At 45.9% G+C, this 27,136-nt stretch overlaps 1 protein-coding gene across 5 annotated transcripts in view; it reads right to left on the bottom strand.

Moving 5' to 3' along the window:
- Positions 1-27,136, bottom strand: part of Grik4 (glutamate receptor, ionotropic, kainate 4) — a 368,414-nt gene that overhangs the window by 74,232 nt on the left and 267,046 nt on the right. For 4 of the 5 annotated variants that reach the window (XM_013511259.1, XM_013511258.1, XM_005378355.1 and 1 more), the window contains 3 exons: positions 24,631-24,783; positions 23,734-23,838; positions 686-793 (listed from right to left, as the gene is read on the bottom strand). In XM_013511259.1, coding sequence (XP_013366713.1) covers positions 686-793; positions 23,734-23,838; positions 24,631-24,783 — 366 coding nt within the window. The remainder of the gene's footprint in view (positions 1-685; positions 794-23,733; positions 23,839-24,630; positions 24,784-27,136) is intronic. The other variant, XM_013511260.1, reaches the window with a different exon arrangement.

Raw genomic sequence — 27,136 nt, 5'->3', positions numbered from 1 at the left:
GGTCTTCAGGGGAAGACAAATAATACATTGGCTGTGTATGCACTTGACTTATCTCATCCGCTAAATTATAATCTCTTGGAGAGACTGACTTTTACTCATCTTTGGTTTCCACGACTAAGCACCACACCTGGAACATGGCAGGGACAGGGGTGAGGGGTCAACCTGATAATTATTGAAGAGAATTGAATCAAATAAAAAGGAAGATGGTCCTTTGCCCTAGGATTCACTGACATCTCTCTTTGTATCATCTGGAAGAGAAGAGAGGCCACTGAAACTCACAGACATCTACCTGGAGGTATCCAGTGGGGGCCGGAGGGCCTCATTTTATATACAGCAGGCTCCAAGCAAGGTGGGTTGCTGGGAAAGAGAGTGGCCCCCCAGGGTATTAGATCCAGCACCCCCACCTACATGGGAAGGTCCCCTGGCCAGAAGGCAACCCTTGAAAGAAGCATCCACAAACTGGAGACTCTTTCCACACCATCCCTCTTCCTCAGCTGCCTGGGAGTTCATCAAACATCATTTCCATATGAAACAGCAACTTGAGTGTAATTACACTGTCATAAATTGGCCTCCGCGCTGTGATTAGCGCTCCCATGTTCTGTTCCCTGCGAAGCCTGCTAGCTCTTAGTGCTCTGGGAGGCACCCTGAGGAGCTGCAGCTGGGAGGCTTGGGAGACCCCGCTTACCAGGATGGTGGTGACGACTAGGGTGGTGTTGAAGAGGCTGTCGGAGATGTTGGAGGCGTAGAGGCGGCTGTCCATGCTGAGGCCTTCTGCCACGTGCCACTGACCAATCTGGGGAGACCAATGAAAGGATTGGAAAGGCACAGGAAGGAGCCTATACAGCTGCAGGCCTCCTGGAGTTGCAGGAGCTCAGAGGCTAGGGCCTTGCCTCTGCTGGGCTTCATGTAAGTCACAGGAAGGAGGGGATGAACCAGGGGTTATATGGGGTTAGCGGCTTGAGGGAAAAGGGGCTGTTAGGGTATTGGAAAGAAGGAGTAAAGACTTGGGAGAGGAAGATGGGCAAGTAAATCGGGAATGGAATGTGGTTCATGAAAGTTATCTTTCCCAGAAGGGAATGGGGTACAGGAAATCACATTAGTTTCAGCAGGGATGAGCTACAGCGCTCTTGTGCTTCGTTTTGCCTGCAGTAATCCTCATCACCTAAGAATGAGAATGGTTATATTGGGGGGGGGGAACTGGCAAATACTTGGCTTTTAACAAATGTTTGCTAAGGAGACCAAAAGATGGAGGGAAGGAGAAAAAGAATTAAGATGTGTCATGTATGTGTACCAACCCCCCACAGTGAATGTAATCATTATGTACTGTAAAATAAAACAACTTAGAAAAATAAGTGTTTGCTGAATGGTTAGACAGAATGAGTAAGTAAATGAATGAATGAATGAATGAATGAATGGACCAGAAGGGAAAGGTCCAGGTCCTACTTTTGCTTGATACAACTGCTTGCTCTGATGATTTGAAGAAGGTACCTAAGTCCTCCAGTCTCATGTGTAAATGGGGGGATGGTAACATTTCCCCACCTCTGTCGTAGCCCAGTGACATCCAGATGGCCAGTCTGACACTACAGTATCTCCCCAGACCTGGGCGCACAGAGTTACTGTGGAACCTCAAGAGTTTCTAAACTCACGGGGTCCGCTTGCTCATCCGCAAAGTGGGAACGATAAAAGAAACTTCTTTGGGTCACTGTAGGATGCATTTCACTTGGCACTCAACAAATGTTCGTTTCTTCCCACTTCCCTTTTGTTTCATTTTCCTTTTATTGCCTTTTGTTTCATTTTTATTTTGTGGTAAAAACATAACATGAAGTCTAGCCTCTCAAAAAACTGTTAAGTGTACAATATATTCCTGTTGACTATCCCATTATCTTAAAGACATCTTGGTGAAACAAAAATCCACAACTTAAATTAGTTCCCCATCCAGGAAATTACTTAGGCCTAAATTCAACAGCAGTGGACTATGAGATCATTTTCCCCAGTGGAATCCTTTGATATCTACATATACATTATATACATGTATATGTAAATAATATAGAAATGTCTAATGCATAGATAAGTAACTATATATAGTATATATATAAAAATCTCATACAGTTCTGGTACCTGGACTTTCCAACAAGTGGTTTCTGGTGCTGAGTGTCTAGGTGGGCAGCCAGAGAGAGAGCTGGCAGCTGGCTGCAAACCTAAAGAGATGCACACAGCCACCTCTCCTGGGCATCTCCAGGCACCATCAGCCGCTTCCCTGGAGAACTCCGTGTTGCATGGGTGCCACACGGCTGTGTTTCCTAGAACAGGGCCCTAGGTTCTCTTCTGAATGCCCCAACAACAGTAAAGATGTGGCTCACCCTTGGCTCTCACCCCCGCACCATGGAGCAAAAGAGCCCAGGGTCCCAGTGAGTGGGAGCCAGCTTCCCGCATTCACGGTCTGGAGAAGGAAGAGGATGTAGAGGTCAGGGCCAACCCGGAACCACCTGGACTATTAACCAAGCTCTTGTGGGCCTCCGGTTACACTAGCAGACTCGGGGGGCGGGGGGAAGGGGAGATGACCAATAACCAAACACTGCTCTCTGTGCCTTTGTGAGGAAGCCACCTGAAAGAGGGGCAGACTGTCTGTACCTCTGCAGGAGTGCAACGGTTCTATACATGTGCCTGTTGCTTTTGAGTTTGGAAGTAGTGCCTCATGCATATCCAAGCAGCAAGCCCCATTTACAGATCAAGAGACTGAGACTCAAGAAAGACCGCCCATGCCGCTTGTGAGAGGTCACACAGCCCATCAGGTGAGAAGCCTGAGCTTAAAGCCCTGTGCTCTTGGTCCCAGATGAGTCTTCCAAAGGAAGCTGGCATGGTCATCTTGTCTTAACCTTCCAGTGTTCTCTGAATATTTTCATTTCTAGCAGCCTGTGTGTCTCAAGACAAAAAGGACAGTCTTATTTATGTTCAGATTGGACTTGGAAGCAGGGAAAGCCATCATATCCTGTGGGCAGAGTTTTGTTATTGGCCAGGCATGGGAAAAAGGCAGGTGAACCCCTTGCCCCGCCGGCCCCTGGCATGCCTATTGTCTCTCAAAGGGACCAACCAGGCCATGCCACTGCCTGACCTTCCCCTGCTGTCTCTCTCTACAGGGGCAAGGAGTGGAGGATGAAAGATACGCTTCTAGATTCCCAAATGAAGAGGGAAAGGGTAATATAGTTATGGACATCTGTTGTGTTAGATTCAAAATTATGTCACCTCTTTGAATTCTTCCATGACTCTTTGGAGTAGTGACAAGGTTTCTATTTTATTTCTAGAGAAACTGAGACTAAGACAGTTTTAATGACTTGCCAAAAGTCACACAGCTGGTAGACGTAGCACAGGCTTAACGCCAGATCTGTTTGATTCCTAAATCCATGATACTTTCTGTTTCTGCCATCTTTTAAGGAAAAGATGCCAATGTACCCTTCACTCAAAAGGCCATGCTAAACAGGACATGGCTTCCCTGGGCCTCAGCCATGCAGTAAGAATCCCAGATGCACAGCTTTCTTCTGCTTGGTCTTGGTACTCCACAGAGCCAGGTGGGATTTGTCTCTCCAAGGAGGTCAGTTTCCCTGACTTCAAGGAGTTCAATTTCCCTGCCTTCAAAATAGGTGGAATTGGCTCTTGATAGTCTCCTAGGCTGGGAGAGGCTATATTTGGACAGAAGGAAAATAAAAAGCAACTGGGCTGGATGCCAGCATTTAAATTTTTGGCATAAGATTGCATTTCCTTTAATCCTATATTATCACCCTAAACCTACACTTCACACCAACAGAGCCAGTAAGACCTCACATGTCCCTGTCCACTTTCCTATCCCCACTACTCTCAAGGGATTCAGCGCTCACTAACCACTGCTGTAAGAGGCTCCAGCCCCACGCTCCATGTGACTCAAGCCATGCGCTAGGTCCCCTGTGAAAGCCAAGGATAGGGATGATTTATCCAGAGCCAGATCCAACAGCCTGAGCAATGCACCCTCCCACTCATCACCTCTGGGGACCTGGCAAAGAGACTAATTAGCCCCCTTGCTCCAGTAGGGAAATGAATCTCCCACCCACCCTTCTATTAGCCCCCAAGAAATTAATAAACCCATCAGATCTAACAAAGTGGTTTGGCAGCGATTGCCCAGAGCAATCTAATTGCAAAAAGGCAGTGGGAAGGAAGGGGAGAGGCAGAGCCAGGCGCCCTGGGATACAGGCTAATTGCCCCACCCACTGGGCACCTTCGATGCCACACACATGCCAGGGGTGGGCAGGAGATACAGCTCTCATCACCGACAATCTGTGCCTTTGCTTGCAGCCAAATCCCTTTGCTCTACCCTCCTGACACCTGCCCCCCCCCCAAGCCTCCTGTAGGAACAGCTGTTTTGTAAGCTGCTTCTACACACTCACATGTGCAACTCGAGGTCACTTCAAATAATGTCTCTGCTTGGTGCTCTCAGTTTCTGTCTGCCACTGGCTCTGCCTTTGGACCAGTTTAGAGGCTCCGGGGCGGGGGGCACTGAAGGGCGGAGAGAGTAAGCTTTGGACAGGGTCCCTACTAGCCTCTATAGCATCTTAATGCAAGTGAGAAAAAGTAGCTCCCTGGGGTGATGTGGTGCTGCCAGTGCACAGCTGGGCCTGCAGAGTTCAGGATATCAGCCTCTACTCACCCTTGAGTTCCATACAACCTATGCCCTGGTGGTTGATGGCCTGGGGTTGGAGGATTTGGGTTTCACTTGGCTTTTCTGCCTAGGACCAATGAGTAAGTTAATAAATCCCCCCAAGCCTCAGTTTCCTCCATCTACAATATCAGGATTAAAACAGTAAGTATTGCCAGAGAGCAATAATAAGAGCAATAATCTCATTTAAGGAGATTAAATGAGGTGGCATATGGGCCAGATACTGTCAGTATTCATCACAGGGCTATTGCCTGAGACAGAAGGGACACGCTTTCTATGTCCTCCAAGGGACTGTGAACTGTGGAGTTAGTTTATTAGACAGATTAGGTCAGTGTCTCCAAATGTGGTGTCCAGACTGGCAGTATCATCATTAGAAATTCTCCAGCTTCACCCCAAGTGGGCTAAGTCAGAAACTCCAGGGATAGAGACCTGCACTTTGTGCTGGAATTAGCTGGATTCCAGTATTGGCTAGATTACAGTAGGGCAGAAAAAGAAATTCGTATTACAGGGAAAGTTTATGGTGCAGCGATTAATAATGATTGAGTACCCACCTGTAGTGAACTAGGAAATGTTTAAAGAGTGGTTCTCCCAGAAAAAGAGACCCTGATTTACAGTATCTGCCAATTTCTGTGGTGTAAACACTCCCACCATGGCTGGCATGATGTTAAGAAACACAGAGCTGGGAAGACACATAGAATGAGCTCTTGCTAGCAGGGATGCTGGTGCCAGCTCCCCACAGATGCTCACTGTGCAACCAGGGTCTGGGCTGGACACCAGAAGCTTGTGCACACTGGTCTCACTGCCAGCAGGGAAAACCAAGTCCAGATAAGTTAATAAATTTTCCAAGTCACAGAGCTGGTAAGCAGAAAAACCAGGATTTAACACAAGCCTGATGTGCTGCTTCATTGGGATGATAATATCTAAAACAAATGTGTAGTCTTTCTAACTACTGATTTGAGTACTACTAGAAGAAACATTCTGTGATAGAAATGCTTAGTCAAACATGAAACTTTAGGTAAATATAACTGATATGGGATACACCTGCCTATGCATAAAAAGCATATCGCTTATCCTACATCCCCAAGGGGCACAGATCTAGATATTTACCTTGTTCCTGTAAGTACCAAATTTCAGAGATTTTAATTGTATATAGTTATATATTTCCAAAAATCACTTTGAAATGAATATGTCCCTCTCTCTCCTTAAACAGAGTGGGCATTTTACCTTATTATGTGGCGATATCATTACAAAGCCAGTTGCTGCACTGCGCTGTGATACAGTACTGCCCTAGGGTGACTAGCATGTGCAGGGCCACTTGCCTGCAGTTCTGCTCCTTGCAGATTTGTCTACCTTTCACAGTGTTTTGTTTCTCACTGCTAAGAGTCATTTTTGCTTCTAGTAGGACAATTGTCTCTGAGCCTCTCTGTCCTTGCAGGAGCTGTTTAAGACCCTTGGTTGGAGCAGCTGGAAGCCATGCTCGGCAGCACTGGTTAGAAAGAAAGCGAGAACAAGGCGCCACTGGGGCCAAGGCAGCTGTAGTAAATGGGCTGCATGGTTTCAGTAGGAGTTACACAGTCCTCTGAGAAGTGACTGCGAAAATGAATGTCAGACACCGGCATTTGGTCTGTTGTATGGCCCAGGGTGGCACAAGCAAGCTGGTCACTAGGGGAAGTGCTCATCCAGGGACCCTGAGCAAAGGTGTCCTCTGCTGATTCCTGATGGCGCTGGCAGTACGTCAGCTGGAGGTGGAAGACTTGCACTGCTATCTGGCACTCAGCCTCAACCCTCATCCAAGTTCCCACTGAACTTCCTGAGGACTAGAGTCTGCTGTGGTCCTCCCTGTTCTGTTCTTCATTCACACAGCAGCAGCCAGCCATAGCCACAGTCTCCCTCCCCCACCATGAGCCCAGCCTCTGCTTAGAAACTCTAAAGTTCTTCAGTTAGTGCTTACATTGTTTGACCAAGTTTGCATGCCTATAGCTTATGATCTGAGCAACTACTTTGAAGATAACAATATGCATTACAATAACCATTGTTAATTTCCTATCATCTTGCTTTGAAATTTTGTATCATTTTTATTGTGTTTTCCCTCCTTTAAAATAAAAAAATAATAATAATAAAAAGAAACTACAGCTCTTTCCCATTTTGGGTCCAAGGATAGGGACAAAAATCCTTACTGCAGCCTACAAGGCCCTGTGAGGCCTGCTCTCTGCCTACTCTCTACCCTCATCTTGGCTACTCACTCCATCACACCAGCCTTCTTCCCATGCTCAAGGGCATCAAGTTTCCCTCTGCCAGGGCCTTTATGCCCTTCTGTGCCATGTGTGTCTGGAGCTCTCCCTGCCACAGGCCCCTCTGCTCCTAGTCCTTCTTCTGCTACTTTAGGGAATGGCACACAGTGACCTACAGTCCAAATCTGCCTGTTTCAGGAAATAAGCTTTCCTGGGACACAGCCATGCTTATTCACACTTATATTGTCTGTGACTGCTCTCATCTATAACAGCAGAGTTGGACAGACATGTGGTCTGCAAAGTCTAAGTATCTGCTCTCTGGGCCTTCGCAGAAAACGTTTATCCACCTTGATCTAGTTTTCACCTGTTGGTCCTTTAGGCCTCAGCTCTAAGATTATTTACTTCCAGGAGCCTTTCCTTCTCTTGCAAAGACAAACTTCTCCCACAACCATATTCTTTTCCTTCAAAACATGTGTTAATGTGGTATTGCTCACTACCTGTCTGCCTTATAGTACAATAAGCTTCATAGGAGCAGGGGTTGTGGCTGGTTTTGCCTATTCTTTTATCTCTGGAGCCTGACACAGTGCCTAGCTTACTGTAGATGCACAGAAACACTGCATATACCATCTCATTTAATCCTCAGCAAATCACAAATCCAAAAGAAGTAGATCTTTCGTTGTCTTTCCATCCCTTTCCTTGTTTTTCTCTCTTTCTCTTTTTCAATTCTGAGGATGAGACCTAGAGCCTTTTCAATAAAGTATATCCCCAGACCCAGCTTTTTTTTTTTTTTTTTTCCAGTTTTGAGACAGGATCTTACCAAGTTGCCCAGGCTGGACTCAAACTAGAGACCCTCCCATCTCAGCCTCCAGAAGTGTTGGGATTACAGGCATGTGTCACCATAGCCCACTTAAGAAGTAGTTTTGTTTTTGTTTTTTTTTTTACTCATTTTACAGATGTGAAAAATGCCTTTGTCCTCACAAAATTAGGCTATTAAAGTCCCCAAAATCACACACTGTGAAGTAGCAGAATGGCAATTCAGATGCACGTTTTCTCCTTCCCCAAAGCACACACTCCTAACTCCTATGTTATTTGGTTACTAAGATTTAAGATGCTAACTCCAGGAACAGGCTTAGTAACAGTGCCCGGCACGTTAAAGCCCTCCAAGCCTTCGTCCTTCCTGGCTGTCACAGATGAACCTCAGGCCTTTTCCTGGAGACCAGTCCTGGAGGTTCAGAGACTCACCTGACTGTCCCCGGGGACTCACACGCCCTTCCTCTGATGTGAAGCCTTGGAAATCCTACCAGCTTGAAGCCCTCTCCCTCCTGCTTAGAAACAGTGAGTTGCCATTTTGCCACTTGGTACTTTCTCCAGTAGGTAAAAAGGGAATCATTTTTAAAGTCCCTAGGGATATTCTTATATCCTTGCCTGCACTGGCATCCTGGGATGAGTGTACAATGCTACAGCACTTAGTATTTTATGTACATTTAGATGATTATTCTTTGCAACTCAGCACTGCCAGGATGCAGCTTCTTCCAGGGAGGCTGATGTAACTCCTGGGCAGGGTAGGTCCTTCTGTTCCAGAGTCAGATTCTGCAAACATTTATTGATTTTCTTTGCTTGCTGGGCACTGGGCCATGTGGTTTGCTTACATAAATTTTCCTGATTCTGCATAATGATCCTGTTATTATTCCCACTTGAGAAATGTAGACAATGTATACACTTCAGACAACAATAACAATGCTCAATGTAAGTATGATCATACAAGTTTTTGTTGAATAAATTAATGAAACAGATGCAGAGACGTCAAGCAACTTCCTGAGGAACACATATCTAATAGGGATCACACAGATTAAACTGGAATTTGAACTCAGATTGTATTTATTACTACATGATCTGGCTGAATTAGGATGAATTAAGATATCCTGACTTTAAGATCTGGGCTTCCCACACACAGTTCTGATCACTGTGAACTGGTTCAGTTGAAAGATCTCCGTATCAGTCTTCCTGGATAGGACCAGGGGTAGTTGCCTAGGAGCCTGCTACAAAGGGATGTCTGGCACACCAGAAGACCCACATTTTCCTTCCCCCTCTGCCATACATAATCTGTATGACCTTTGGCAAATCACTTAATCTCTCTGAACCTTTTTCATCTGTCAAATGGAAATGAATGAGACTGCCTGCACATATGCTATAGCTTGGAGCTGGAATGCCCACCTCATCTTGGCACTATCAGGAGGTGGTAAAAACTTTTAAGAGGTGTAGCCTAGTGGGAGGCCAGTGGAGATGTGCTCTTGATGAGGACAGTGGGACCCCAGGCCCCTCCTGGATCTTTTTCACTTTCTGGCCATTGACCAGGAGGTGGGAGGTTTTTCCTCACCACGTATTCCTGCTGTGATGTGCTGCTACAGGCCCAAAGCAATAATCGTGGAATAAAACCTCCAAAATTTTAGCCATAACAAATCTTTACTGTTCGTAAGTTGATTACCTGGGGTATTTGTTTTAGTAACAAAAGGCTTATTAATGTAACTTTGTACAGTAAGTTCCCAACTTATGAAATTCAAGTTGTGAACTTTCACAGGTGTACTGTATAAGACTCACTTTTCAGATATAAGCAAACCTGACTTACGACCATTCTCCTGGAATGGAACTCGTTTGTAAGTCAGGGATGTACTATCCAATATTTTTGATAAGCAACTGAAATAATGTAGATGATAGCTTATGATTAGCTGTGAGGAAGTGTGAAAATAGTACTGCTGTGCATCTGGTAGAAACACAACTGATCAGAAGTCAGGAGGTCTGGGCTCAAGTTCTACCCTGCCTCTATACACCATAATAGCCTTGGGAAGTCAGGTTTACTAACCTATAAGATAAAAGATAATCTTACTTCCCTTCTCCATTTATTGGGAAGATCTGAGGCAACTGCAGATGTGACAACAGTTTAAAGGTCTATAAAATCTAAATTTTTTATTCTAGATCCTTCCTCTTCAAGTCTATTCAAGTTGGATGAATCATAACTGATGGTTCATTTTTAAGATCTCAGGTTCAGAATACTAAGCTGAAATTCTCATTAGGAAGGATGCTTACAACAATGTATTAGTAGCTTCTGGAGTTCACAGAACTGATTTAGACATATGGACAGGGAAAGTGATGCCCAGTGCTTTCATAATTTTCCAGATATCCTAGGGATGAACTGAGATCAGATTAGTGTTCCAGATTCTCTACAGTATACTGTGTATCTTGTATACCACTGTATACAGTATACAGTGTAACTTGATACAAGACCAGCTAAAAAGACTTATAGTATCTGCCTCTATGATGATCACCTGAGATAGAAGTAAAGGTATATTTAATTTAAATCCAATACTTCCAGTCATAAAAGCTTAGATCACATGGGAGACTAGGTCATGAGCAACTCCCAAATGGTGCTTCTGGAAGGAGTCATTTGGGGAACAAAGAAAGTTGCTGAAGTTGGCCAAAGACTTCATTCTTTCAGCCAAAGAAGCCATCAAAATATATACTTGGGTGCAGAGTGCTATGAAAATTCAGCATCACAGGCCAGCAATGGCACAGACCAAAAGTAAGAGATCAAAACCAAGCCCAGAGAGAGTTGTGTCTACTTCAAATGGATATTACCTGGACTTTATTGCCACCTTTGACTCAATTGGTCTAAGATAATATTTTGTTAAACTGTGGGTTGCAACCCATTAATGGGTTACGAAATCAACTTAATGGGTCAACACCTGCATGAAACAGTGAAATTTACATGTAAAATAAATTAGAGTGTGATGCCCATAGCAGAAGTTACTATTGTTTCATAAGAGGTGGTTTCAATTGCACATAGATGGGACTTACAGTACATCCTGAACTGCAACCTTAATGCATGTCATCCTCAGATAGGAAAGTGTCTGGCATCAAGGAACACTGCACACTCTCTGTTCACTACCCTATTAATCAGCCACTAGCAGAAGACCTGGAACATAACTGATGTTCAACACTCAACACATATTTTTGGGATCAATGAGCTGGTCTTGACCATTTGTTATAACTGAAGAACTAACCATACAAACATTATGCAAGCTAATATTTTTGAACATCTATCCCATGCCAAGTACTAGACTACATGGTTATATCCATTATCTTATTTAATCTTTTCCATCAGACTTTAAGAGATATAACCAAAGAAAACTGAGATCCTGGGAAATTCAAAGCCACAAGGGATCACTATGCTACACTGCCATTCAGATACTGATTTTCCTGGGCTGTGGATGTGAAGTTAAACATTTGGTAAATGCTTGAGTCATTATTCTTTAGGCAATGGTATTTGCTATAAGTGTCCCTGCCTGAGATTCCACATCCCTTTTGCCTTTGATTCTGACACAGCTATATGGAAAAGAATATTTAAATACAGCTTGAAGAAAGAGAGTCTGGTACAGTGGAAAAGAAAAGCATCAGGAGCTCTGGCTTCCTATCCTGGCTCTGCTGTCAACCTCCTTGGCATCTGAAAGTTCACTGATGGGGTTCGCCACACTCCCTCCCTACTCATCCGTCAAGATTCAGTGTGAATGTCATTCCCGTCACTCCCGTGGAGGCCTTCTCCCTCTCCCTGACTTCAGTCAGGCCCTCGTCCTAGGATTCACGGAGTGTCCTGAATCACTACGTAGTAGCACTCACCACACTAGTAACCCTAAAACTATTCACATAACTGTTCGTTTCAAGCCCATTTCCCCACCAGACAATTTATTCCATGAGTGATGAGACTTCTTTCCCCATCATATTCCTTATGTCTGGCATGGAATTGGGACTTCTTAAATATTTGATGACTTACATGAATAAATTCCTCTTTGTAGCTCCAGCTCCTAGGATGGTGCTTGGCCTTTAATGGGTTCTCAGTAAATATCCTTTGAATTACGACATTCCTTTCGGCAAATCACTTCTTTTTAGTCTCCAGCTATTGTAGCTATAAAAGAAGAATACAGCCTAGCCACTCCCAGCTGGAAGAGAAATCCCTGAAAGTGCTGGGTGTGTTTATAATGTGGTGTATTTCCAAAGTGCCGTAGGGCAGAGCTTAAAGAGACAGGCCTAAGAGGAGCTGCATCAAGTGGTTGTGGGAGGCCCCTAGAAGCACACCTGACTAGGTGCAAAGGCGAAGAAAATCTCACAGATGTAGTCAAAAAAACCTCACGGACTTTTTTTCTAAGTATTTTGGGGATGACCCAATTGGCATTCCGTACACTGACACGTGGTAAGGGCATGGCAGAGTCCCCAAACTGGAAGACTCATCTGTCCTACTCAAAGGTTGAAGGTATTTCAAGTTATCTGCCAAGAAGCATTTGTCAGAGAGCCGGACCATTTTGGAACCCATGTGAGGGGCTTGAGGATGACCCTCCTCCAACCTGCCACAGAACAGCCCTCTCTGAGTCCCATGAACTGAAGGCAGTCAGGAGAGCAATACTCTGAGTCCCACGAACTGAAGGCAGTCAGGGGAGCAATGTGTGCACCCAAGAAAGAGAACTAAGGACAGAAGGAAGGGGAAGAAAAATGTCTGCCCAATGAATGAAAGAACTGTCTAGCAATAAGCGCTTTCCAGGATGGAATATGCTGCCTCCTGTGTAGTGAATTCCCTGGCGCTGAGGCATTCAAGCACAAATTCTTCTCCATGAAAATGCACTTGCAAGAAGACAAGCAGCCAATTAGATTTATGGTCTTGAGGACCTTTTTTATTCTATAGGATCTAGGCTCTACTTCTACATCAGGAAAGCAGGAGGAAGGCAGGGCATCTCGAGGCACGTGAGGCTCTTGGACATGGTAAGAGAAAAAGAAAGCAGGAGTATGGTGCAGTGACTGCAGAGCAAAAAGGCATACAGGAAAACTTTAGACATCAGTTTGCTCACTCCTGGTCTTCTCTCCTGGCTGAATCTCAGTTCAAGTGGTTCTTGTTCTCCATAGCAGTTCGAATCTATAAGCTGCCACACACATTGCATTAGGGAATACTAGGGTAGATACAGGAGTTAGGCTCTTGGGAGTCTCTGATCACATTTGCACCAACTAATCAAGCTTATGTGGGCTTCTGCTTCCAGATAGCTCATTTAATGTATGTTGTTAATTTGCTCACGCTGAACAATAGCACTGTAACTCATGCCTGAAGTGATCAAGGCTGATCAAGTATGCTTTGCTCCCTGAGGCACATCTCAACCTCCATGCGCTTGTGAACACTGAGCAGCACTTGAGCACTGTGACTGGGAGTCATTTTAAACACAAGTATTACCAGGGAGAAAAGCACAAACATGCCAAACAGACTGTGAAGAGCACACTTGTTTACAGCATAAGAGCTGAAACAAGAGGGCAGAGCATCACCCATTCGACCTCAGCTGACACATGCTCATCAGGTGACTCAATTTCTTTTTCTGCTTTGTGCATGTCTGCAAAAATGCTGCAAGTATTGATTTGGGGTTTGCACAAAGATTCTAGTAAGTCATCAAACTTGCAAGTACAAAACCCATAAATAATGAAAATCAATTTACTTGTCTGCTCGTCTATGTTTAGCTTTTGTCAACATCTGCTGACTTCCATTCCTAATCTCAACCTCTGGGATGTGATGCAGAATTTGGTCACCACTCTTTCTGCCAGAGAGTAAACCCACACTGGCTATTCTCAGAGACTCATGACAGACAAAGTCACCTCAGGCAGGAGTGGAGCTCTGGCTACCTCTGACTACAACTGCTACCCTCAAAGATGCTCTCATGGATTTAACTGACTTTCCTCCCAGTTCAAAGTTTCAGAAGTTAAATTTCCACAGTAGGGCTGCAAATGTAATCAGGTTCCCTTTCTTTTCTGGAATGAAGTACTAAACATGGTTAATAATTTCTTTTGCCTACATCCAAACTCTCTCTTTTTGTTTCTTATGCAGTCAAAAATCCAAGACTCTTTCCTAAGTATTTTGGGGACAATCCAATTGGCGTTCCTCATACTGCCATGTGGCAAGACCATGGCAGAGTCCCCAAATAGGAAGACTCATCTGCCCTTCTCTCTTCTGCCTCCTTGAAGGTTGAAGGTATTTCAAATTAGCTGCCAAGAAGAGAATTTGTCAGAGAGCTGGGGTGTGCTCAAGATTTCTCATCTCATAAGAAAATTACTGCCAAAGCACACAACACATCCAGGGTGTGCCGGGCTTCACTTGTTCAACCCTCCAGGTTAGAAGTATCTTGGGAAGGCAGTTGTGCAAACCTTTGAGCTCTGAGTGGCAGGTGCCACTTGAACTCATGCTTTTAATGAAGCATCTAAGCTGAAGGACATTGGTCATTCACTGTCCTTCAGGAACTCACTGTCCTTCAGGACGCTGATGTCCGGAGAATGCTGGAGGGTAGTGGGGTACCATATGTGACTTCCGAGCTTCCAGTAATGAGCCAAGATTGGCTCATCCCTGTCGCTAGCTGAATGCAGGCTCACAGGTGGGAGAGAACATGTGCCTGGGTCTCATGTGCTCTAGGAAGATGGGGGATTTTTCAACGAAATAACAGCTTTATTGAACTAAAATTGGCATACTGTACAATTTACAAACTTAAAATGTATGACTCAGTAAATTTCAGCATACTGACAGAGTGGTACAACCATGACCACATCAAATTTAGATCACTTCTGTTATCCCAAAACAGAACATTCTACCCTCAAGCTATCATCTCCCAACCCCTCACCACTAATTCTAGGCAAGCACTGAGCTACTCTCTAAGATGGGGGACCTTTTGCTTCAGGGGTGTTGGCTGCCCTTGTCTGAGCAGTGCCATGCTAGGCAGGCCCTCCATGGGCTGTGACTCTGCTAGAAGTGGCCAGAGTTCTGGTTCTCCTGTCTTCAGGATCACCCAGAGCCACTGCAAAGTGGATTGAGCGTTGGGGAGCAGAAAAAGAATAGAGGCAGAAAGGATCATAGTTAGAGACGGAAAGAGACAGGAAGGAGGCAGTAGGAACTTCCTGAAGGGGCCAGCTGCTAGCACCAATTCTTGCCAGGCATGATTGGCACAGGATGGTGCTGTCAGCCCTCTTTCAGGGCTGCATGGTTGTAGCAGGAGTGACCCGAGCATTTCAATCACCCCTGCTTTGTCCTCCTCTCTGCCCTGTGCCAGGCTAGAAGCTCGCTTCTAGGAATATTGCAAACAAAGAGAGATACATAGATATACATCTCCAGGACAGACAACACAACTAAAATTTTCACAATATAGTAGAATCCTCAAAGCACAGCTATAAACAACGTTTCATTGTGTTCTCAATAATTTTATGATGCACATGAAGCAGATATTATTATGATCATCTTCCCTGCTTTATTGAGGAGGAAAATGAGGAACCAAATGCAGAGAGACAAGATGCAGCCCTGAGCCCTTCTATTCCTAAATCCTGACATCCTTCCACTCTGCCACACTGCCTGCCCCTGCTCACAGCTCCCACTTACCTCTGGGTCCACCTTCCCCGTCTCCCTTGGCCTGCCTTCCAGCCTCACACCTCTGAGGTGGCCAGCCCCACCTCTCCTCAGAGCTGACTGATGCAGGCTGCTTCACGAGACTAAATTAGCAGGTCGACCTCTCCCAGCTCTCCCAGGCATGAGTTGGCTGAAGAGGCACAGAAAGGAGTCGCTGGCAACTGGCAAACTTCCCCAGGCTGATCTCAGGCAGAAGCGTGATCGGGCACATTGTAAGAAATATATTTAAAGTGCAGCACTTTAAAAATCCTGCTCCTGTGCCCAAAAGCAGCCCCTTGTTCAAAAATTTTAGTAGCTCTAATTTGTTTGGTGGCTCATGTGTGAATAAGCTGCTGCAGTCAATGAATCTACCATTAAAACTGGTAAGCAGGAAGCCTCTGTAATTTGAGACAAAAAAAAAAAACAAACAAATATATAGAGACCAGGGAGGCTGGAGGACAGGAAAAGCCCCTCATCTGCCCCGGAGACCACTGTCCCCAGGTTCCAGAAGAGCTCAGTTCCTCCTGGGACAAGGTATGAGAATGCCTTTTAATGAATCAGAGGGGCACTGCTCTTAGACAATGGAAGAAAATGAAGACAGAGAGAAATAGACCAGTCGTTCAAGGGGCCTTGCATTTCACATTTTTAAATACCAGCTACCAGTGGGGAGGTTTGTCATCTGAGATGTCTCTTAAATAAACTGGGAACAGTGGCTTGAGGGGATTCTAGGACAAAACCCTCAGATCCTGGGGCTCTGGGGTCTCTGCCGGCTCTGAGCTTCTTAAAGATCTGGAAAGCACATCCCATGTGCCCTCTGTATACCTCCAGGGCTCCAGAGAGGTGGGCTCTGTGCAGCCTGGTCCCTCCTTCCCCTTACCGGTCATCCTGGACTGACAACAGTGAGAACATCACACCAGAGGCAGAACCAGGGGATGCACCAGTGGGACAGCTCGCCTGTGTGTGCTGCGGGTGTCGGGAAGGACGCCCCATGCTGAGTGCTGCAGACAGGAGTAGGAGCGACCAGGTGAGCAATAGGATAGGCGCAGAGACCCGTGGGTGGTGTACAGGCACGGCTGTGAGAAAGCGTGGTGTGCCCAAGGCATCTATCTCTAGCAGCACTGGGGGAGACTGCAAGTGGCAGAAGAGGCTCAAAGATAAGCAGGATGCAGCATGGTTTCCCTAAAAACAAATGGGTCACCGAGGGACTTTAAACCCAGGAGTGAGGCTCTCACACACAGACTCTGGAAGGAAAGCTGGCCTCGCCGATCTCCAGCTCTAAGAATATATGACATTCTAAGAGATCGTGTCAACTATTTTAAACTCCATGCCAATTCCCTTGCTCCTGGCTCCTTAATTAAAAAGAAGTAAGTGACTTCACAGTCACCTTCAAAGCAGTCCCCAAAACACCCTTCCTCACTGGGATCTGCTGTCTCCGTTTCCTCATCAAAGGCAATTCCGCTTGGCTCATGGGTTGGGTCTGGGGGACTGCAGGCCAAGCAGCCTCCTCAGATGGCCCACTGTCCCAGGTCTGTCCCCCAGCTGGGAGTTGGCACTCAAGGCTGCTGATTTCTAGCCATCAGAGCCCCCGCTCCAGTACTCTGAGACAAGTCCCAGCAAACGTAGCTACAAAGGATCTGCATATTTATGGTAAACTCCTTCCTCAAATTGAAAATGTATTACACAGCAGCAATCATGGCATTCTCAGACCCGTCTCCCCTGACTGACAACTTGTCTGAGCCTTGATGGCTGTTCTTAGCTCAGAAGGGACTGGAGCTGCCATGCAGGCAGCTGATAATAAGAGGGACACAGATGCCAGGCGGGAACACGACGCTCTCCTCACTGTTCCTTCAATGCCACATGAAGTCCTTGTCAGCACAGAACGCCATCTGACAAGGCAGGGTGTTCTGATGGTTTTCTATTGTTCTATGTTTGATTGCTTTTGAAGTGGGGGAAGGGGTCAGGAGGTGGAAGACCGGAGCAGATCCCCCCAGCAGGTCTGCTCAAATTGCCTTCAGAGGAACAGAAGCCACTTCCTTGTGGCCCCCACCAAAGAGGGCTGTAATGAGAAATGCAGCTGCCTCTGCACCCCTCAGGGGTGCTGCAAAGCAAACTGCCACTGCTAACACCAGAGGATCCCAGAGTCTCCCGGAAAGGGGGCAGACCTGCCTCTGCACGGGTTGCTGTCAGGCAAGATAGCAGCAGGGGAGATTAAAGAGACGCAGCCTGACTTTGTGACAATGGTAGAGACCTGCAGGACCTTCATGAAGAAGGTACTGGGTTCCCTGACCTTTCTACAGAGGACTCCGGATTTCCAAGTTCCTGGTTTACAAGGATGAGCCAGACAAGCCATCTCATCCTTCCTCCTGCCTCCTGCCTTTGCACTAAAATAATCTCAGAGACCAGCCACTGAAAGCTAACTATATCTGCTTTGGAAAATAAAATAAGGCTATCAATTCACAAAGCTTTTTACTTGCCCTCTTCTAGCGAGACTTGTCAGTCTCTCCATCTTTACAGGAGCAGAATTAAAGGGAGTAGGGGTCCAAAGAAAGGGTGCTTAGGCCTACTTTCTGTAAAAAGTCCTTGTGAAGCGAACTCTGTATTTGGTGGGGAGGATTCAAATCAAGTAATTAATTGACCTCCAAGGCCCAGAGTTCACAAAGAATGAAAAATCTGAAAACAAACTCCAGTGAGCAAGCTATCGTGAAGAGAAATGAAGTGTTCAGTTGAGGCACTTATCAGTCCCACAGAATCTCACCTCTGGGCTGTGCAGCCCTTCTGGGGCCTTGTGCTTTAATACAGAGCTAGACAAACCGAAAAAAGCATCCCTGGTGAGAGATGGCAAGCCGTGTTGTGTTGGGAATAGGTATGGGCCACTGCTCAGGGAGGGATACATAAGATAAGCATAATTAGAATACCGTATGGTAATTGTTGGCTGAGATTTTTGCCTTCCCCTAAAGATCAGGAGCTCTTAAATGGACTGTACTCATATCTCTTGCGTTCACAGCCTCTGACAAAAGGTAGATATTAAAATTTTTGAGGTTAAATTCAGGAATGAATGAACGAGTAAGTGAACTAAAATCAAATTATTTTTACATAAGCAAAAGGAAAGAGGGTGTTCTGTGCTGCTGCTGCACAGGGCAGAATTCAGAAGCAGCGTTTGACCTAGTGCCTGGAAGAAATTAGAAAGTGTTCCTGAAGAGGTGGTGAATTCTCAGCCCAGGATATGCTCATGGAGAGGCCTGAGGACTGCCTCTCGAGACTGGATTGGAAGATTGCATGCAAAGTCTTGAAGGTCTCCTACAATATAGTCTGGGGCAATTTTGCATAATGGAAAGGCCTTGGACTCTGAAGTAGCTAGAAGCAAGCTTGGTTCTTGAGTCTGTCACTCATTGGCTGTATGATGGTGAATACATTTCTTTATCTCTATGCCTTAGTTTTTCACCTACAAGATGACAGAGTAGCTTTCATGCAGAGTTGATAAAAGGATGTAAAGTTTTAAATATGTATGTACACCACCCAGCATGGTACACCAGGTAGATGACAATGAATGTTCACTATTCTTGTTTCAGTAGAGTCAGCCTTCTACATAACCATAGCCTTCCTTGTAACCATAGGCAATCAGAAGAGGATGCCAGGCAAATCTGTTATCAGTAATCCTTGGATCCAGCCAGGCCAAAGTGGACAGGTTACTCACTATCTTCATCATATACAGGAAGAAAACTGAGGTACTTCTTGTGATATACAGTGAACCAACAGAAACAGGATAGACTGGCATCTTTAGCTGGGGATGTCAAACCCTGAAGGCTTAATTAGAGCCTGTTAAGCCATTTCCGATCCTCAGATGAAAGGTGTGCTCATCTTATTACAGCACTAACAAAGTCGCTCAGGGGCTGCTCAGAATCTCTGATCTTTAGACCAAGTTAAATGAAAGAAATTAAATGACTTCTGATGCGATGCCTCTCTTTTTCCTAGCCTTTCATTGAGAGCTTCTAGATCAGGAAGGGAGTCTATAACATTCTAACATTATCCAGGAGACTTTTGGAGGATAAGAAGGGAAAATATGAGATGAGAATGGCGATCTCATACAGGCTAAATGGAGAGATGAGCTGAGGCAATATTACCAACTTCTATGCTCATAAATAAATAATTGGAGATGGTCCTGTTTCAGAATGTCATGTACAGGAGGACATCATGGGAAACATTTTTCCCAAACATGCTCCAATATAAGCTCTATTGAGTCCCAAGATGTAAAACACTCTCCAGGCAGAAACAAAATAGTAATTTTTTAAATGGTAAAAAAAACCCCTTGAATCCTAAAAGACTATTTTTAACATGGTAATAATCCTTTAATCAGCCACCAGCAGGGAATATGGTATTTGGTTCAGACATTTTACCAATTACAACCCACTGGGTCCCTGCATGGTGCTTTCTAAATAATCAAAACCAGCCCTTAATAGTCACTAGTCCAGACAGAAAGAGAAAGAATCAAACCAAACCCAAATGAAAAGATGCCATTACTAAAGAAAGCCCAGCCCAGCAGGCCATTAGAACCAGGAGTCCCCTGGTTTGCAGGTGGTGGCAAGCAACAGTCTTGGAGAAAGTTTTGATTTGGGGGTTTAGGAGTTCCAGGGGAGTAAGGAAAAGCCAAGAGTGGGACAGCCAAGAGCATGAGATCTGGAATTGGACAAACCTGAGCATGAATTCCAGTCTGGCCAAGTCCTTGCTGGAAGTGGAACTTGGGCCAAGCTCTACCCTCCCTAAGCTTTTTTCTTACTGGTGCAATGGGACTTGACCTACCTTGCAGCACTGTCTTCAGGACTGGCAGTGATCTGAACAAAGTGCCCATGTGGTGTCTGGTACACACAAGATACTCAAAAGCTGTTTCCCTGCTCCTTGTCACCTTCCCCTCCCCTGCCAGCCTCACCTTGGATGGAACTGGGAGAATATTATAGCGGAGATGCTGACATTCTTCCTACCATGGATGAGAAGCCCAATTAATTATCACCCCCTACACCATTTCTCCGCCATGCAATAAGCAGGGGAAAGACACCTGTCAAGAGGCAAAGATTGGGCAGTGATTGGAATGGGACCTGGGGACCTGCTCTGCGAAGCTACATCTGTGCGCAGGATCATCGCACACTTTCCACTTGGTACTCATGGCACATGAATAAGAGAGGAAAGAAGTAGGACAGTCACCAGACTTGTTAAAGATAAATGGGTCATAAAGAGAATTTTTGCCGTTCATTTTATAAGTCCAGTCAGGAGTTTGTGTCCCTTAAGGTAGCTAAAGGTCAGAAATACCATCTTTTTTAATGGTCACTTGTGTGGCCGATTCCATTCTATGTTAGCTCAAAAAGTGGGGGTGGAGTTCAGGGAGGTCAAATAAGAGATTCTTTCTACTCATGGAGGCTAAATTTACTAACACTCTTCCATGAGGATAGGATTTATCAAAAGGTAATCTGTAAACTACCCATATTTCAATCATCCATATAGGCTCCAGTTAAACATAGTAGATTCCTGAAATACACTTAATTTTTTTTTTGTTTGTTTGTTTTTTGTTTTTCTCCGGTACTGGGAACCGAACTCACGACGTTGTGCTTGCCAGGCAGGCGCTTTTGCCGCTGAGCTAAATCCCCAGCCCCATTATACACTTAATTTTAATAATCAAACTGAGTAACTGTGGAGCCTTGGGAATGCAATTTTTAAAGCAAGCACCACAGGTCATTCTTGTGTACACTTATATTTGTGACATCTGCCTCATACTGCTAAATGGGGTGGCAGCCAGTATGGAGAAGACCTCAGGGCTGACTTGCTGGTTGGGTTGGGCTGGGGGCTTTGGGTAGGTGCTGGAGTTTGATGTTGTTTATTCTTAATGACTCAGGCAATCCTATGGCCTTGGAGCCAGAGTAGCAACAAATGCAGAAGCAGAATTAAGGTGAAGAGGAACTTTGAGCCAAAGCAGCTGTCTTTCAAGAGGATGGTGGGATCAGGCCACAGCAGGTGTTCCTTAGAGAGAAGGGGTGCAGGAAGTGGGTTCTTTCCCAGGATCTCTGATAGAGCAAGACTGAGGTCTAAGAGAATTTTTCCAAGCCTGGGATCTGGCTTCTGTAGACAGGGTTGGCACGAACATTATGTTCTCCTAGTTCAGTGATGGCAGAACTCTGAAAAGCCTGCTGGGGCAGGTGTGCTATAGGTTCATACCACTGTGACCTAGCTGCTTCTCCACTATTATTCTTTCTCTACCTCTTTTCCTTTCTACCTGGTTGTATTTTTCCTCAGTGCACTAATCACTACTGACATGATGTTATATATGTATTTGTTTGTCGTCTGTCCCTTACTAGAATATATGCTCACAAACTCTGACTTTTTCCATTTTAAAAACCTGTACTGAGAAGGGAGCCAGCACAAAGAAGGTGCTCAACAAGTATCTCTGGAAACAATGAATGAATGTTCTTCACTTCCCCCAGGCATACTGGGGCTCAGAGAAATGTCTGCCTGGCAAACTCCCTATGGGCTGGCAGCTTATTTATTCAAGGAATGATGAGCCTAAAGCATGACTTGTGTTTAATAACCCCATATTGCAGCTATTTTTCTCAATTCACTCTCCCTCACCAGATAATAAGCTCCATCTCAATGTAGGGATGGTGCCTTTTTCAGCCTTGCTTCCCCCAGACCCAGAACAGTGCTGATGCATGCTTCATGCAGTGCCCAATGCATGCCACAAGTCATGTAAGAGATTTGTGAGAGGAAATGACCAATTTGTGGTACTCCATCCCTATGGTTCCTGGTTGCCTACCTGACCTGGCTCTCATTTGAGAAGATATAAAAAAGCGTAGTTACTGTTGCTGCTTAAAGATCACGTAGCTCTGGTGCAGAATTGGGAGGAGCTGGTGAGAGTCACCACCAAGGATTGGGGGTCACCTACCTCTATCTGAGACTCTTTCCTTTTCCCTTATTTTCTTCCAGGAAGGGTGATGTGGTCTTTTCGCCAGCACAATCACACAACGCTATTGGACTCATGGGAAGGGCTGACAGGAGCCCATGGGATGTGGGGACACGGTGGCAGAAGACATGTGATGGGCCTCTACGGTGCAGAGTTTCATCAGAACTACCCTGAGTGCCTGATGACCCAATCTATTCCAGGGCCTTATCCTAGGTTCACCCAACCAAATTTATGGGATGGTCTAAAAATCTACATTTTTAAACCAATTATCAAGGTGATCCTGATGTATAATTTGCCATTGGGTAAGAACTTGGGCTTTAGAGTACAGATATATGTAAACCCAAATTAGCTCTGTCTTCCATGGCCCAGGTTGCTCAGTCTCCCTGAGTCTGTTTCCTCATTTATAATGAGGAAATTAGTAAAATGTACCTATTTTGTGAGGTTAAATGAGAAAACAGGTGTAAGATCTCATACAGTATATAGCCCATGGTAAGTGCTTTATAAATTAGCATTTCCATGACAATGATGATGATGATGATCATGATGATAGTGGTGGTGGCAGGTGGTAAAGAGGAAGGTGATGATTCTTCATTGTCCACTGGAAGGGGTTTCAGAAATCCCCGCATGATTCATTCCCTTTGTTCAGTCACTATGATCTACAGGAGGTTCTTCAATATGCCTGCTTCCTGCTGTAATTAGTGCCAAGCTTCCCATTCCAAGCCCTTTCTAAGGTGAGAGAAGGACTCCGAATAAAGGAAGTTGATTACTATGATGATGGGGAAGACAAGAGACCTTCAGAGAGATATTTGGAGTGGTTATCAGAATTCCTGCTTCTTCTGATAGAAGAGAACCAGAGAACAGAAGAATAGTAAATAGGAGAAGAGTGGCAAGAGGCCTAGGGAGCTATAAGAAGCTGTGAAGGACAAATCATCCCTAAGATGATGGGAGCAGACAGGTGACAGACAGGAGAGGAGGCAGGCACAGAGAGTAGGGGTACAGGTTGGCCAGGGTACTTTATCAGTACCCTGATAAAGTACTTTATCAGGTACTGACAATGGTACTTTATCAGTGGAATTCCCTGGAGTGATCAGGATTCCAGGGTTAGGGTGAGATTCAAGAAAAGAATGATTCAGAGAGTAAATAAGGGCTGGGAATCCCCTCCTCAAATGACAGCCTTGTCTCCCCCTCATCCACAGAGTCTATTTGCTCTTTTTCTGGTGTTTTGGTGGGACTAGAAGTGCCTATGCTAGCTGAGCTGGGGGCAGGAAGGGAGGCCAAGGCAGGCCAGGAGCCTTGCCTAGGATGCAGCCTGCAGACAACTGACAACAGGAGATCATTCTGAACATCAAGGAGTGGGAGAAATGGGACAGAGACAGAGAAAAGAATGCAGAGGAGGAGTCCCTCATCATTGTAGCACAGCTAGGCTTACCTGCCGGAAACCATTCCTCGTGAACTGTAAGATTTTCAAGGCATAGTTGGACCTCTGGCCTTTGCTGTTGAATTCAATGTGGCCGGTGAGACCTTCCAATTCTACCTGTCCAAGAGAGAGTGAGTTACAGCACCAAATAGGCCCCATGTTCACTTGGCCCCAAGCAAGCATGCCACACACATGGTACTTGGAGATGCCCAAGGGAGGGGAAAGCATCAGGATCTATTCTGCTGCCCACCCCCTTACCACAGGGTCTAGGCTCCCCCAGACCTCATAACCTCTACCACCTGCATAAGCCAATACAAATAATGAGGCTAACTGGAGCTCAGCTTTCCCTCTGCACTTCATCTAGGCCTTTGACTGTCAACAGCATTTATTTTCTTCAGGCAGCTGCTTAATCCCACTCCCAGGTCTGCAGGAGGTCAGGACATCCCTATATCTGACTGTAAATGTAAAATCCAAGACCCTATGCACCAGGCCTCTCTGACAAGAAACACCTTCTTCATGGCCGGACAAGAGAGTTATGCGAAAACTTAGCACCAAGCCAGAAGTTTGGAGCCTGTAATTCCTGAAGGGATCACAGGCACCAGCAGCATGGACCTTCCCCCAGGTATGTAGAGTTTTCTAGGATCACAGCTCAGCAGAAGCTGGCTGCAAGTCTGGAATTCAGGATCATTTAGTAGTTCAAGGGCCACTGCTTTTGGAACGAACACTGTGAATTCCCCTTGGATAGCAGGAATTAGGGAACTATGATCCGCTCAACTGGGATCACCACGGATGACTTTTTATCCGGGGCTGTGATGAACTGGAGAAGCCTGGAGGGGAGGGGCTCTTGTGTCTTGTTGCACCAAGTATTCCACCTATCAGGCCGGCCACAGGCCCTCGGGCGCTCCTCACCATGCGCAGGTAGTTCATGAGGCTGGTGCCATGCTGCCAGATCTGGGCTGAGCCACAAGACAGGGGCTTCACACCCATCTCCTGGCTCCGATTCAGCTCCTGTACTGCCGTCACCACAGCGTAGACAGCGTCAAAGAGCAGGGCCGAGGACAGCTGGGGAGGCAGAGAACAGGCAGAGAGAGGAAGTTTAAAAAAGTGTAAAGAGAGGGCAGGGGACAGAGAGAAAAGGAGGACCCCCGGAGGAAGAAAAGATAGAGCAAATCAAAAGGAGAATAAGGCTGACTCCCAATTGCTCCTGTTTACTCTGTGTCTGAACTAAACCTACTTCTGCTAACAATCCAGATGCCTCTCTAAGGCAGACAATGGCTACAGAAGCTTCTTTGAGATTGAAGCATCAAAGAACCTCCTGGGCTCACATTATTTCAAGGGTATCTTTTCCTCTCTTTTTTCTAGGGAAAGAGAGAAAAGGAACTTTCTGGGAACTTCTACTGTTCCCAGGAATCTCTAAGAAAAGGGTGAGGCTGGCAGAGTGCTCTTCCATCTGGCTGGCTCTGGGACTCAGGAGGGTGAAGGGAGGGAGGTTATCTTGGGTTTTCTCAAGTCCCCCAGGCAGAGTGTACACGCAGAGTGAGACAGCATGCCACAGAGGAACGGCCTGAAAGCAGAACTCTGATCAAGCCCAGACCCCAGTCCTTCCCTGTGTGCTGAGCGACACTGGGTACCCTGCTGGCCTCTCAGTGAGCTGCTGACCTCAGGAGAGGGCAGGAACCTGACCATTCCCCTCAATTTGCCCCTTCTACCAAGCACAGCTTCCGAGAAGACCCAGGATATTGCTTCTTCCTAGATGTACCTAGATGTATGACTGAAGTCTAACTTGCACTCTTGATGAGTAGACACAAGGGGCATGGTCACATGACTGAAGTCTAACTTGCACTCTTGATGAGTAGACACAAGCCCAGAGATGAGCAAGACCCCACTCCTGCCTAGGATGGGGAAGAGAAGAGCAGGGGACACAACATAGTTTCTCTGCTCCAGTCCAAGTTCATCCGCAGCATAAAACCACTGGGCAAGTGTATCCCTTTTTTCTCCTTTTATTCTATCCCTTTCTTGCTTCCTCTTTCCTTTCTTCCCATCTCTTTCCCTTCTTCCCACTTTTATTCAGCCCCTGCCATTCAGCGGGTACAACAGTCATGCTCTACAGACACATCCTAGGAGGTCTCAGAGTTCCCTCTACCTCCATCAAGTCTCCGGCCCTCCCAACCTGGTCTGCTCTCCTCTCTGTCTCCTGGTTGTGAATCTACCTAAGCAGGTAAGGGCACCCAAATTCTGTGAGTGGGGTCGTGGTGACCTCTGTGCAGCTACACTCCTCTGAGTTTGTTTCATCCATCACCTTCCGCAGTTTCCTCCACCCACTGCCCTTCCCCTTGGACGCTTAGCTCCTGCTCCATTTGATTTGAGGCTCACCTGCATGGCACCTGATGCTTACACTCCACAAACTTACACTGTCCTTGTCCTTTGTATGTAATTCATTTTCCCCTGAGCACATGGGGCTACATTATTAATGGCTTCTATTTCCTTGCCCAAAGGACATAGGGAAAGGATGAATGGTAGACGCTCTCTCCAGCTTGAACACCTACCTGAGGGGGAGCTAGTTATCCTGATTGCTAATGGCTTTTAGATCCTTCAGTTTGGCCATTGAAATGATACTGTAAACCAATTTCCTTCCCCCTTCTTCCTTGCCTCCCAGTTAATCTCTCCATTCCAGGAGCCCACAAGACAAGAGTTTGAGCAGCTAGTAATCACAGAAATTAATTAGTCCGACTCATGTTACAAACGAAAAAACTGAGGCTCTAGACATTTTATTCTTGCCCGAGGTCACATGCAAAAAGCACACGGGCAAAACTGGCCCTCAGCACATTTTTGCTGAGTCTAGTTTCCTCCTGCCTTTTGCAGACTGTCTTTCGACCTCACTGAACAATAGGGCTCCTCTTGAGAGGCCCAGGTGATCAGATTCATTTTTGTACCCAGTCTCTCAGGACAATTTGGGGCAATCTTTTACATGGTCACCTTCTCAACAGTAAATGGGCACATGGGACACTTGAGCCAGGGCTGCGATCAGGAAGGGCTGGCGGGCAGGCACCACTAGTGCCCTAGCTTTGAGTCATTACCAACTTTGCCTCCTTGCCTCCCCGGTTTCTGTCCTCACATGAGCTCAATTAAGAACCATTAGCCACCAAGTTGCTTACCTAGCACCCATTCTCCCCTTCTTCCTCCTGCTTAGGTTAAGTTAGGTGTCCTCCTCTCCCCTACACTACCAGGGGCTTCATAGGAGGCTGACCCAGCCCCAGGCACCAGATGAGGCTGAGTGGTTCATGTCATCTCATTCCCTGCCAATATGTGATTCAGGACAAGTGACTTGGTTTTGACTGAGGAGACGTGAATTGAGATCTGGAGTGAAGGATCTGCTTCTTGAGAGCTTCTCATAGACAGTTGTTTTTCTTTCTCT

Source organism: Chinchilla lanigera, unplaced genomic scaffold, assembly GCF_000276665.1.
Source record: "Chinchilla lanigera isolate Chin_1 unplaced genomic scaffold, ChiLan1.0 scaffold00011, whole genome shotgun sequence".
NCBI classification, from domain to species: Eukaryota; Metazoa; Chordata; class Mammalia; order Rodentia; family Chinchillidae; genus Chinchilla; species Chinchilla lanigera.
This window is presented reverse-complemented; position numbering and strand designations above follow the sequence as displayed.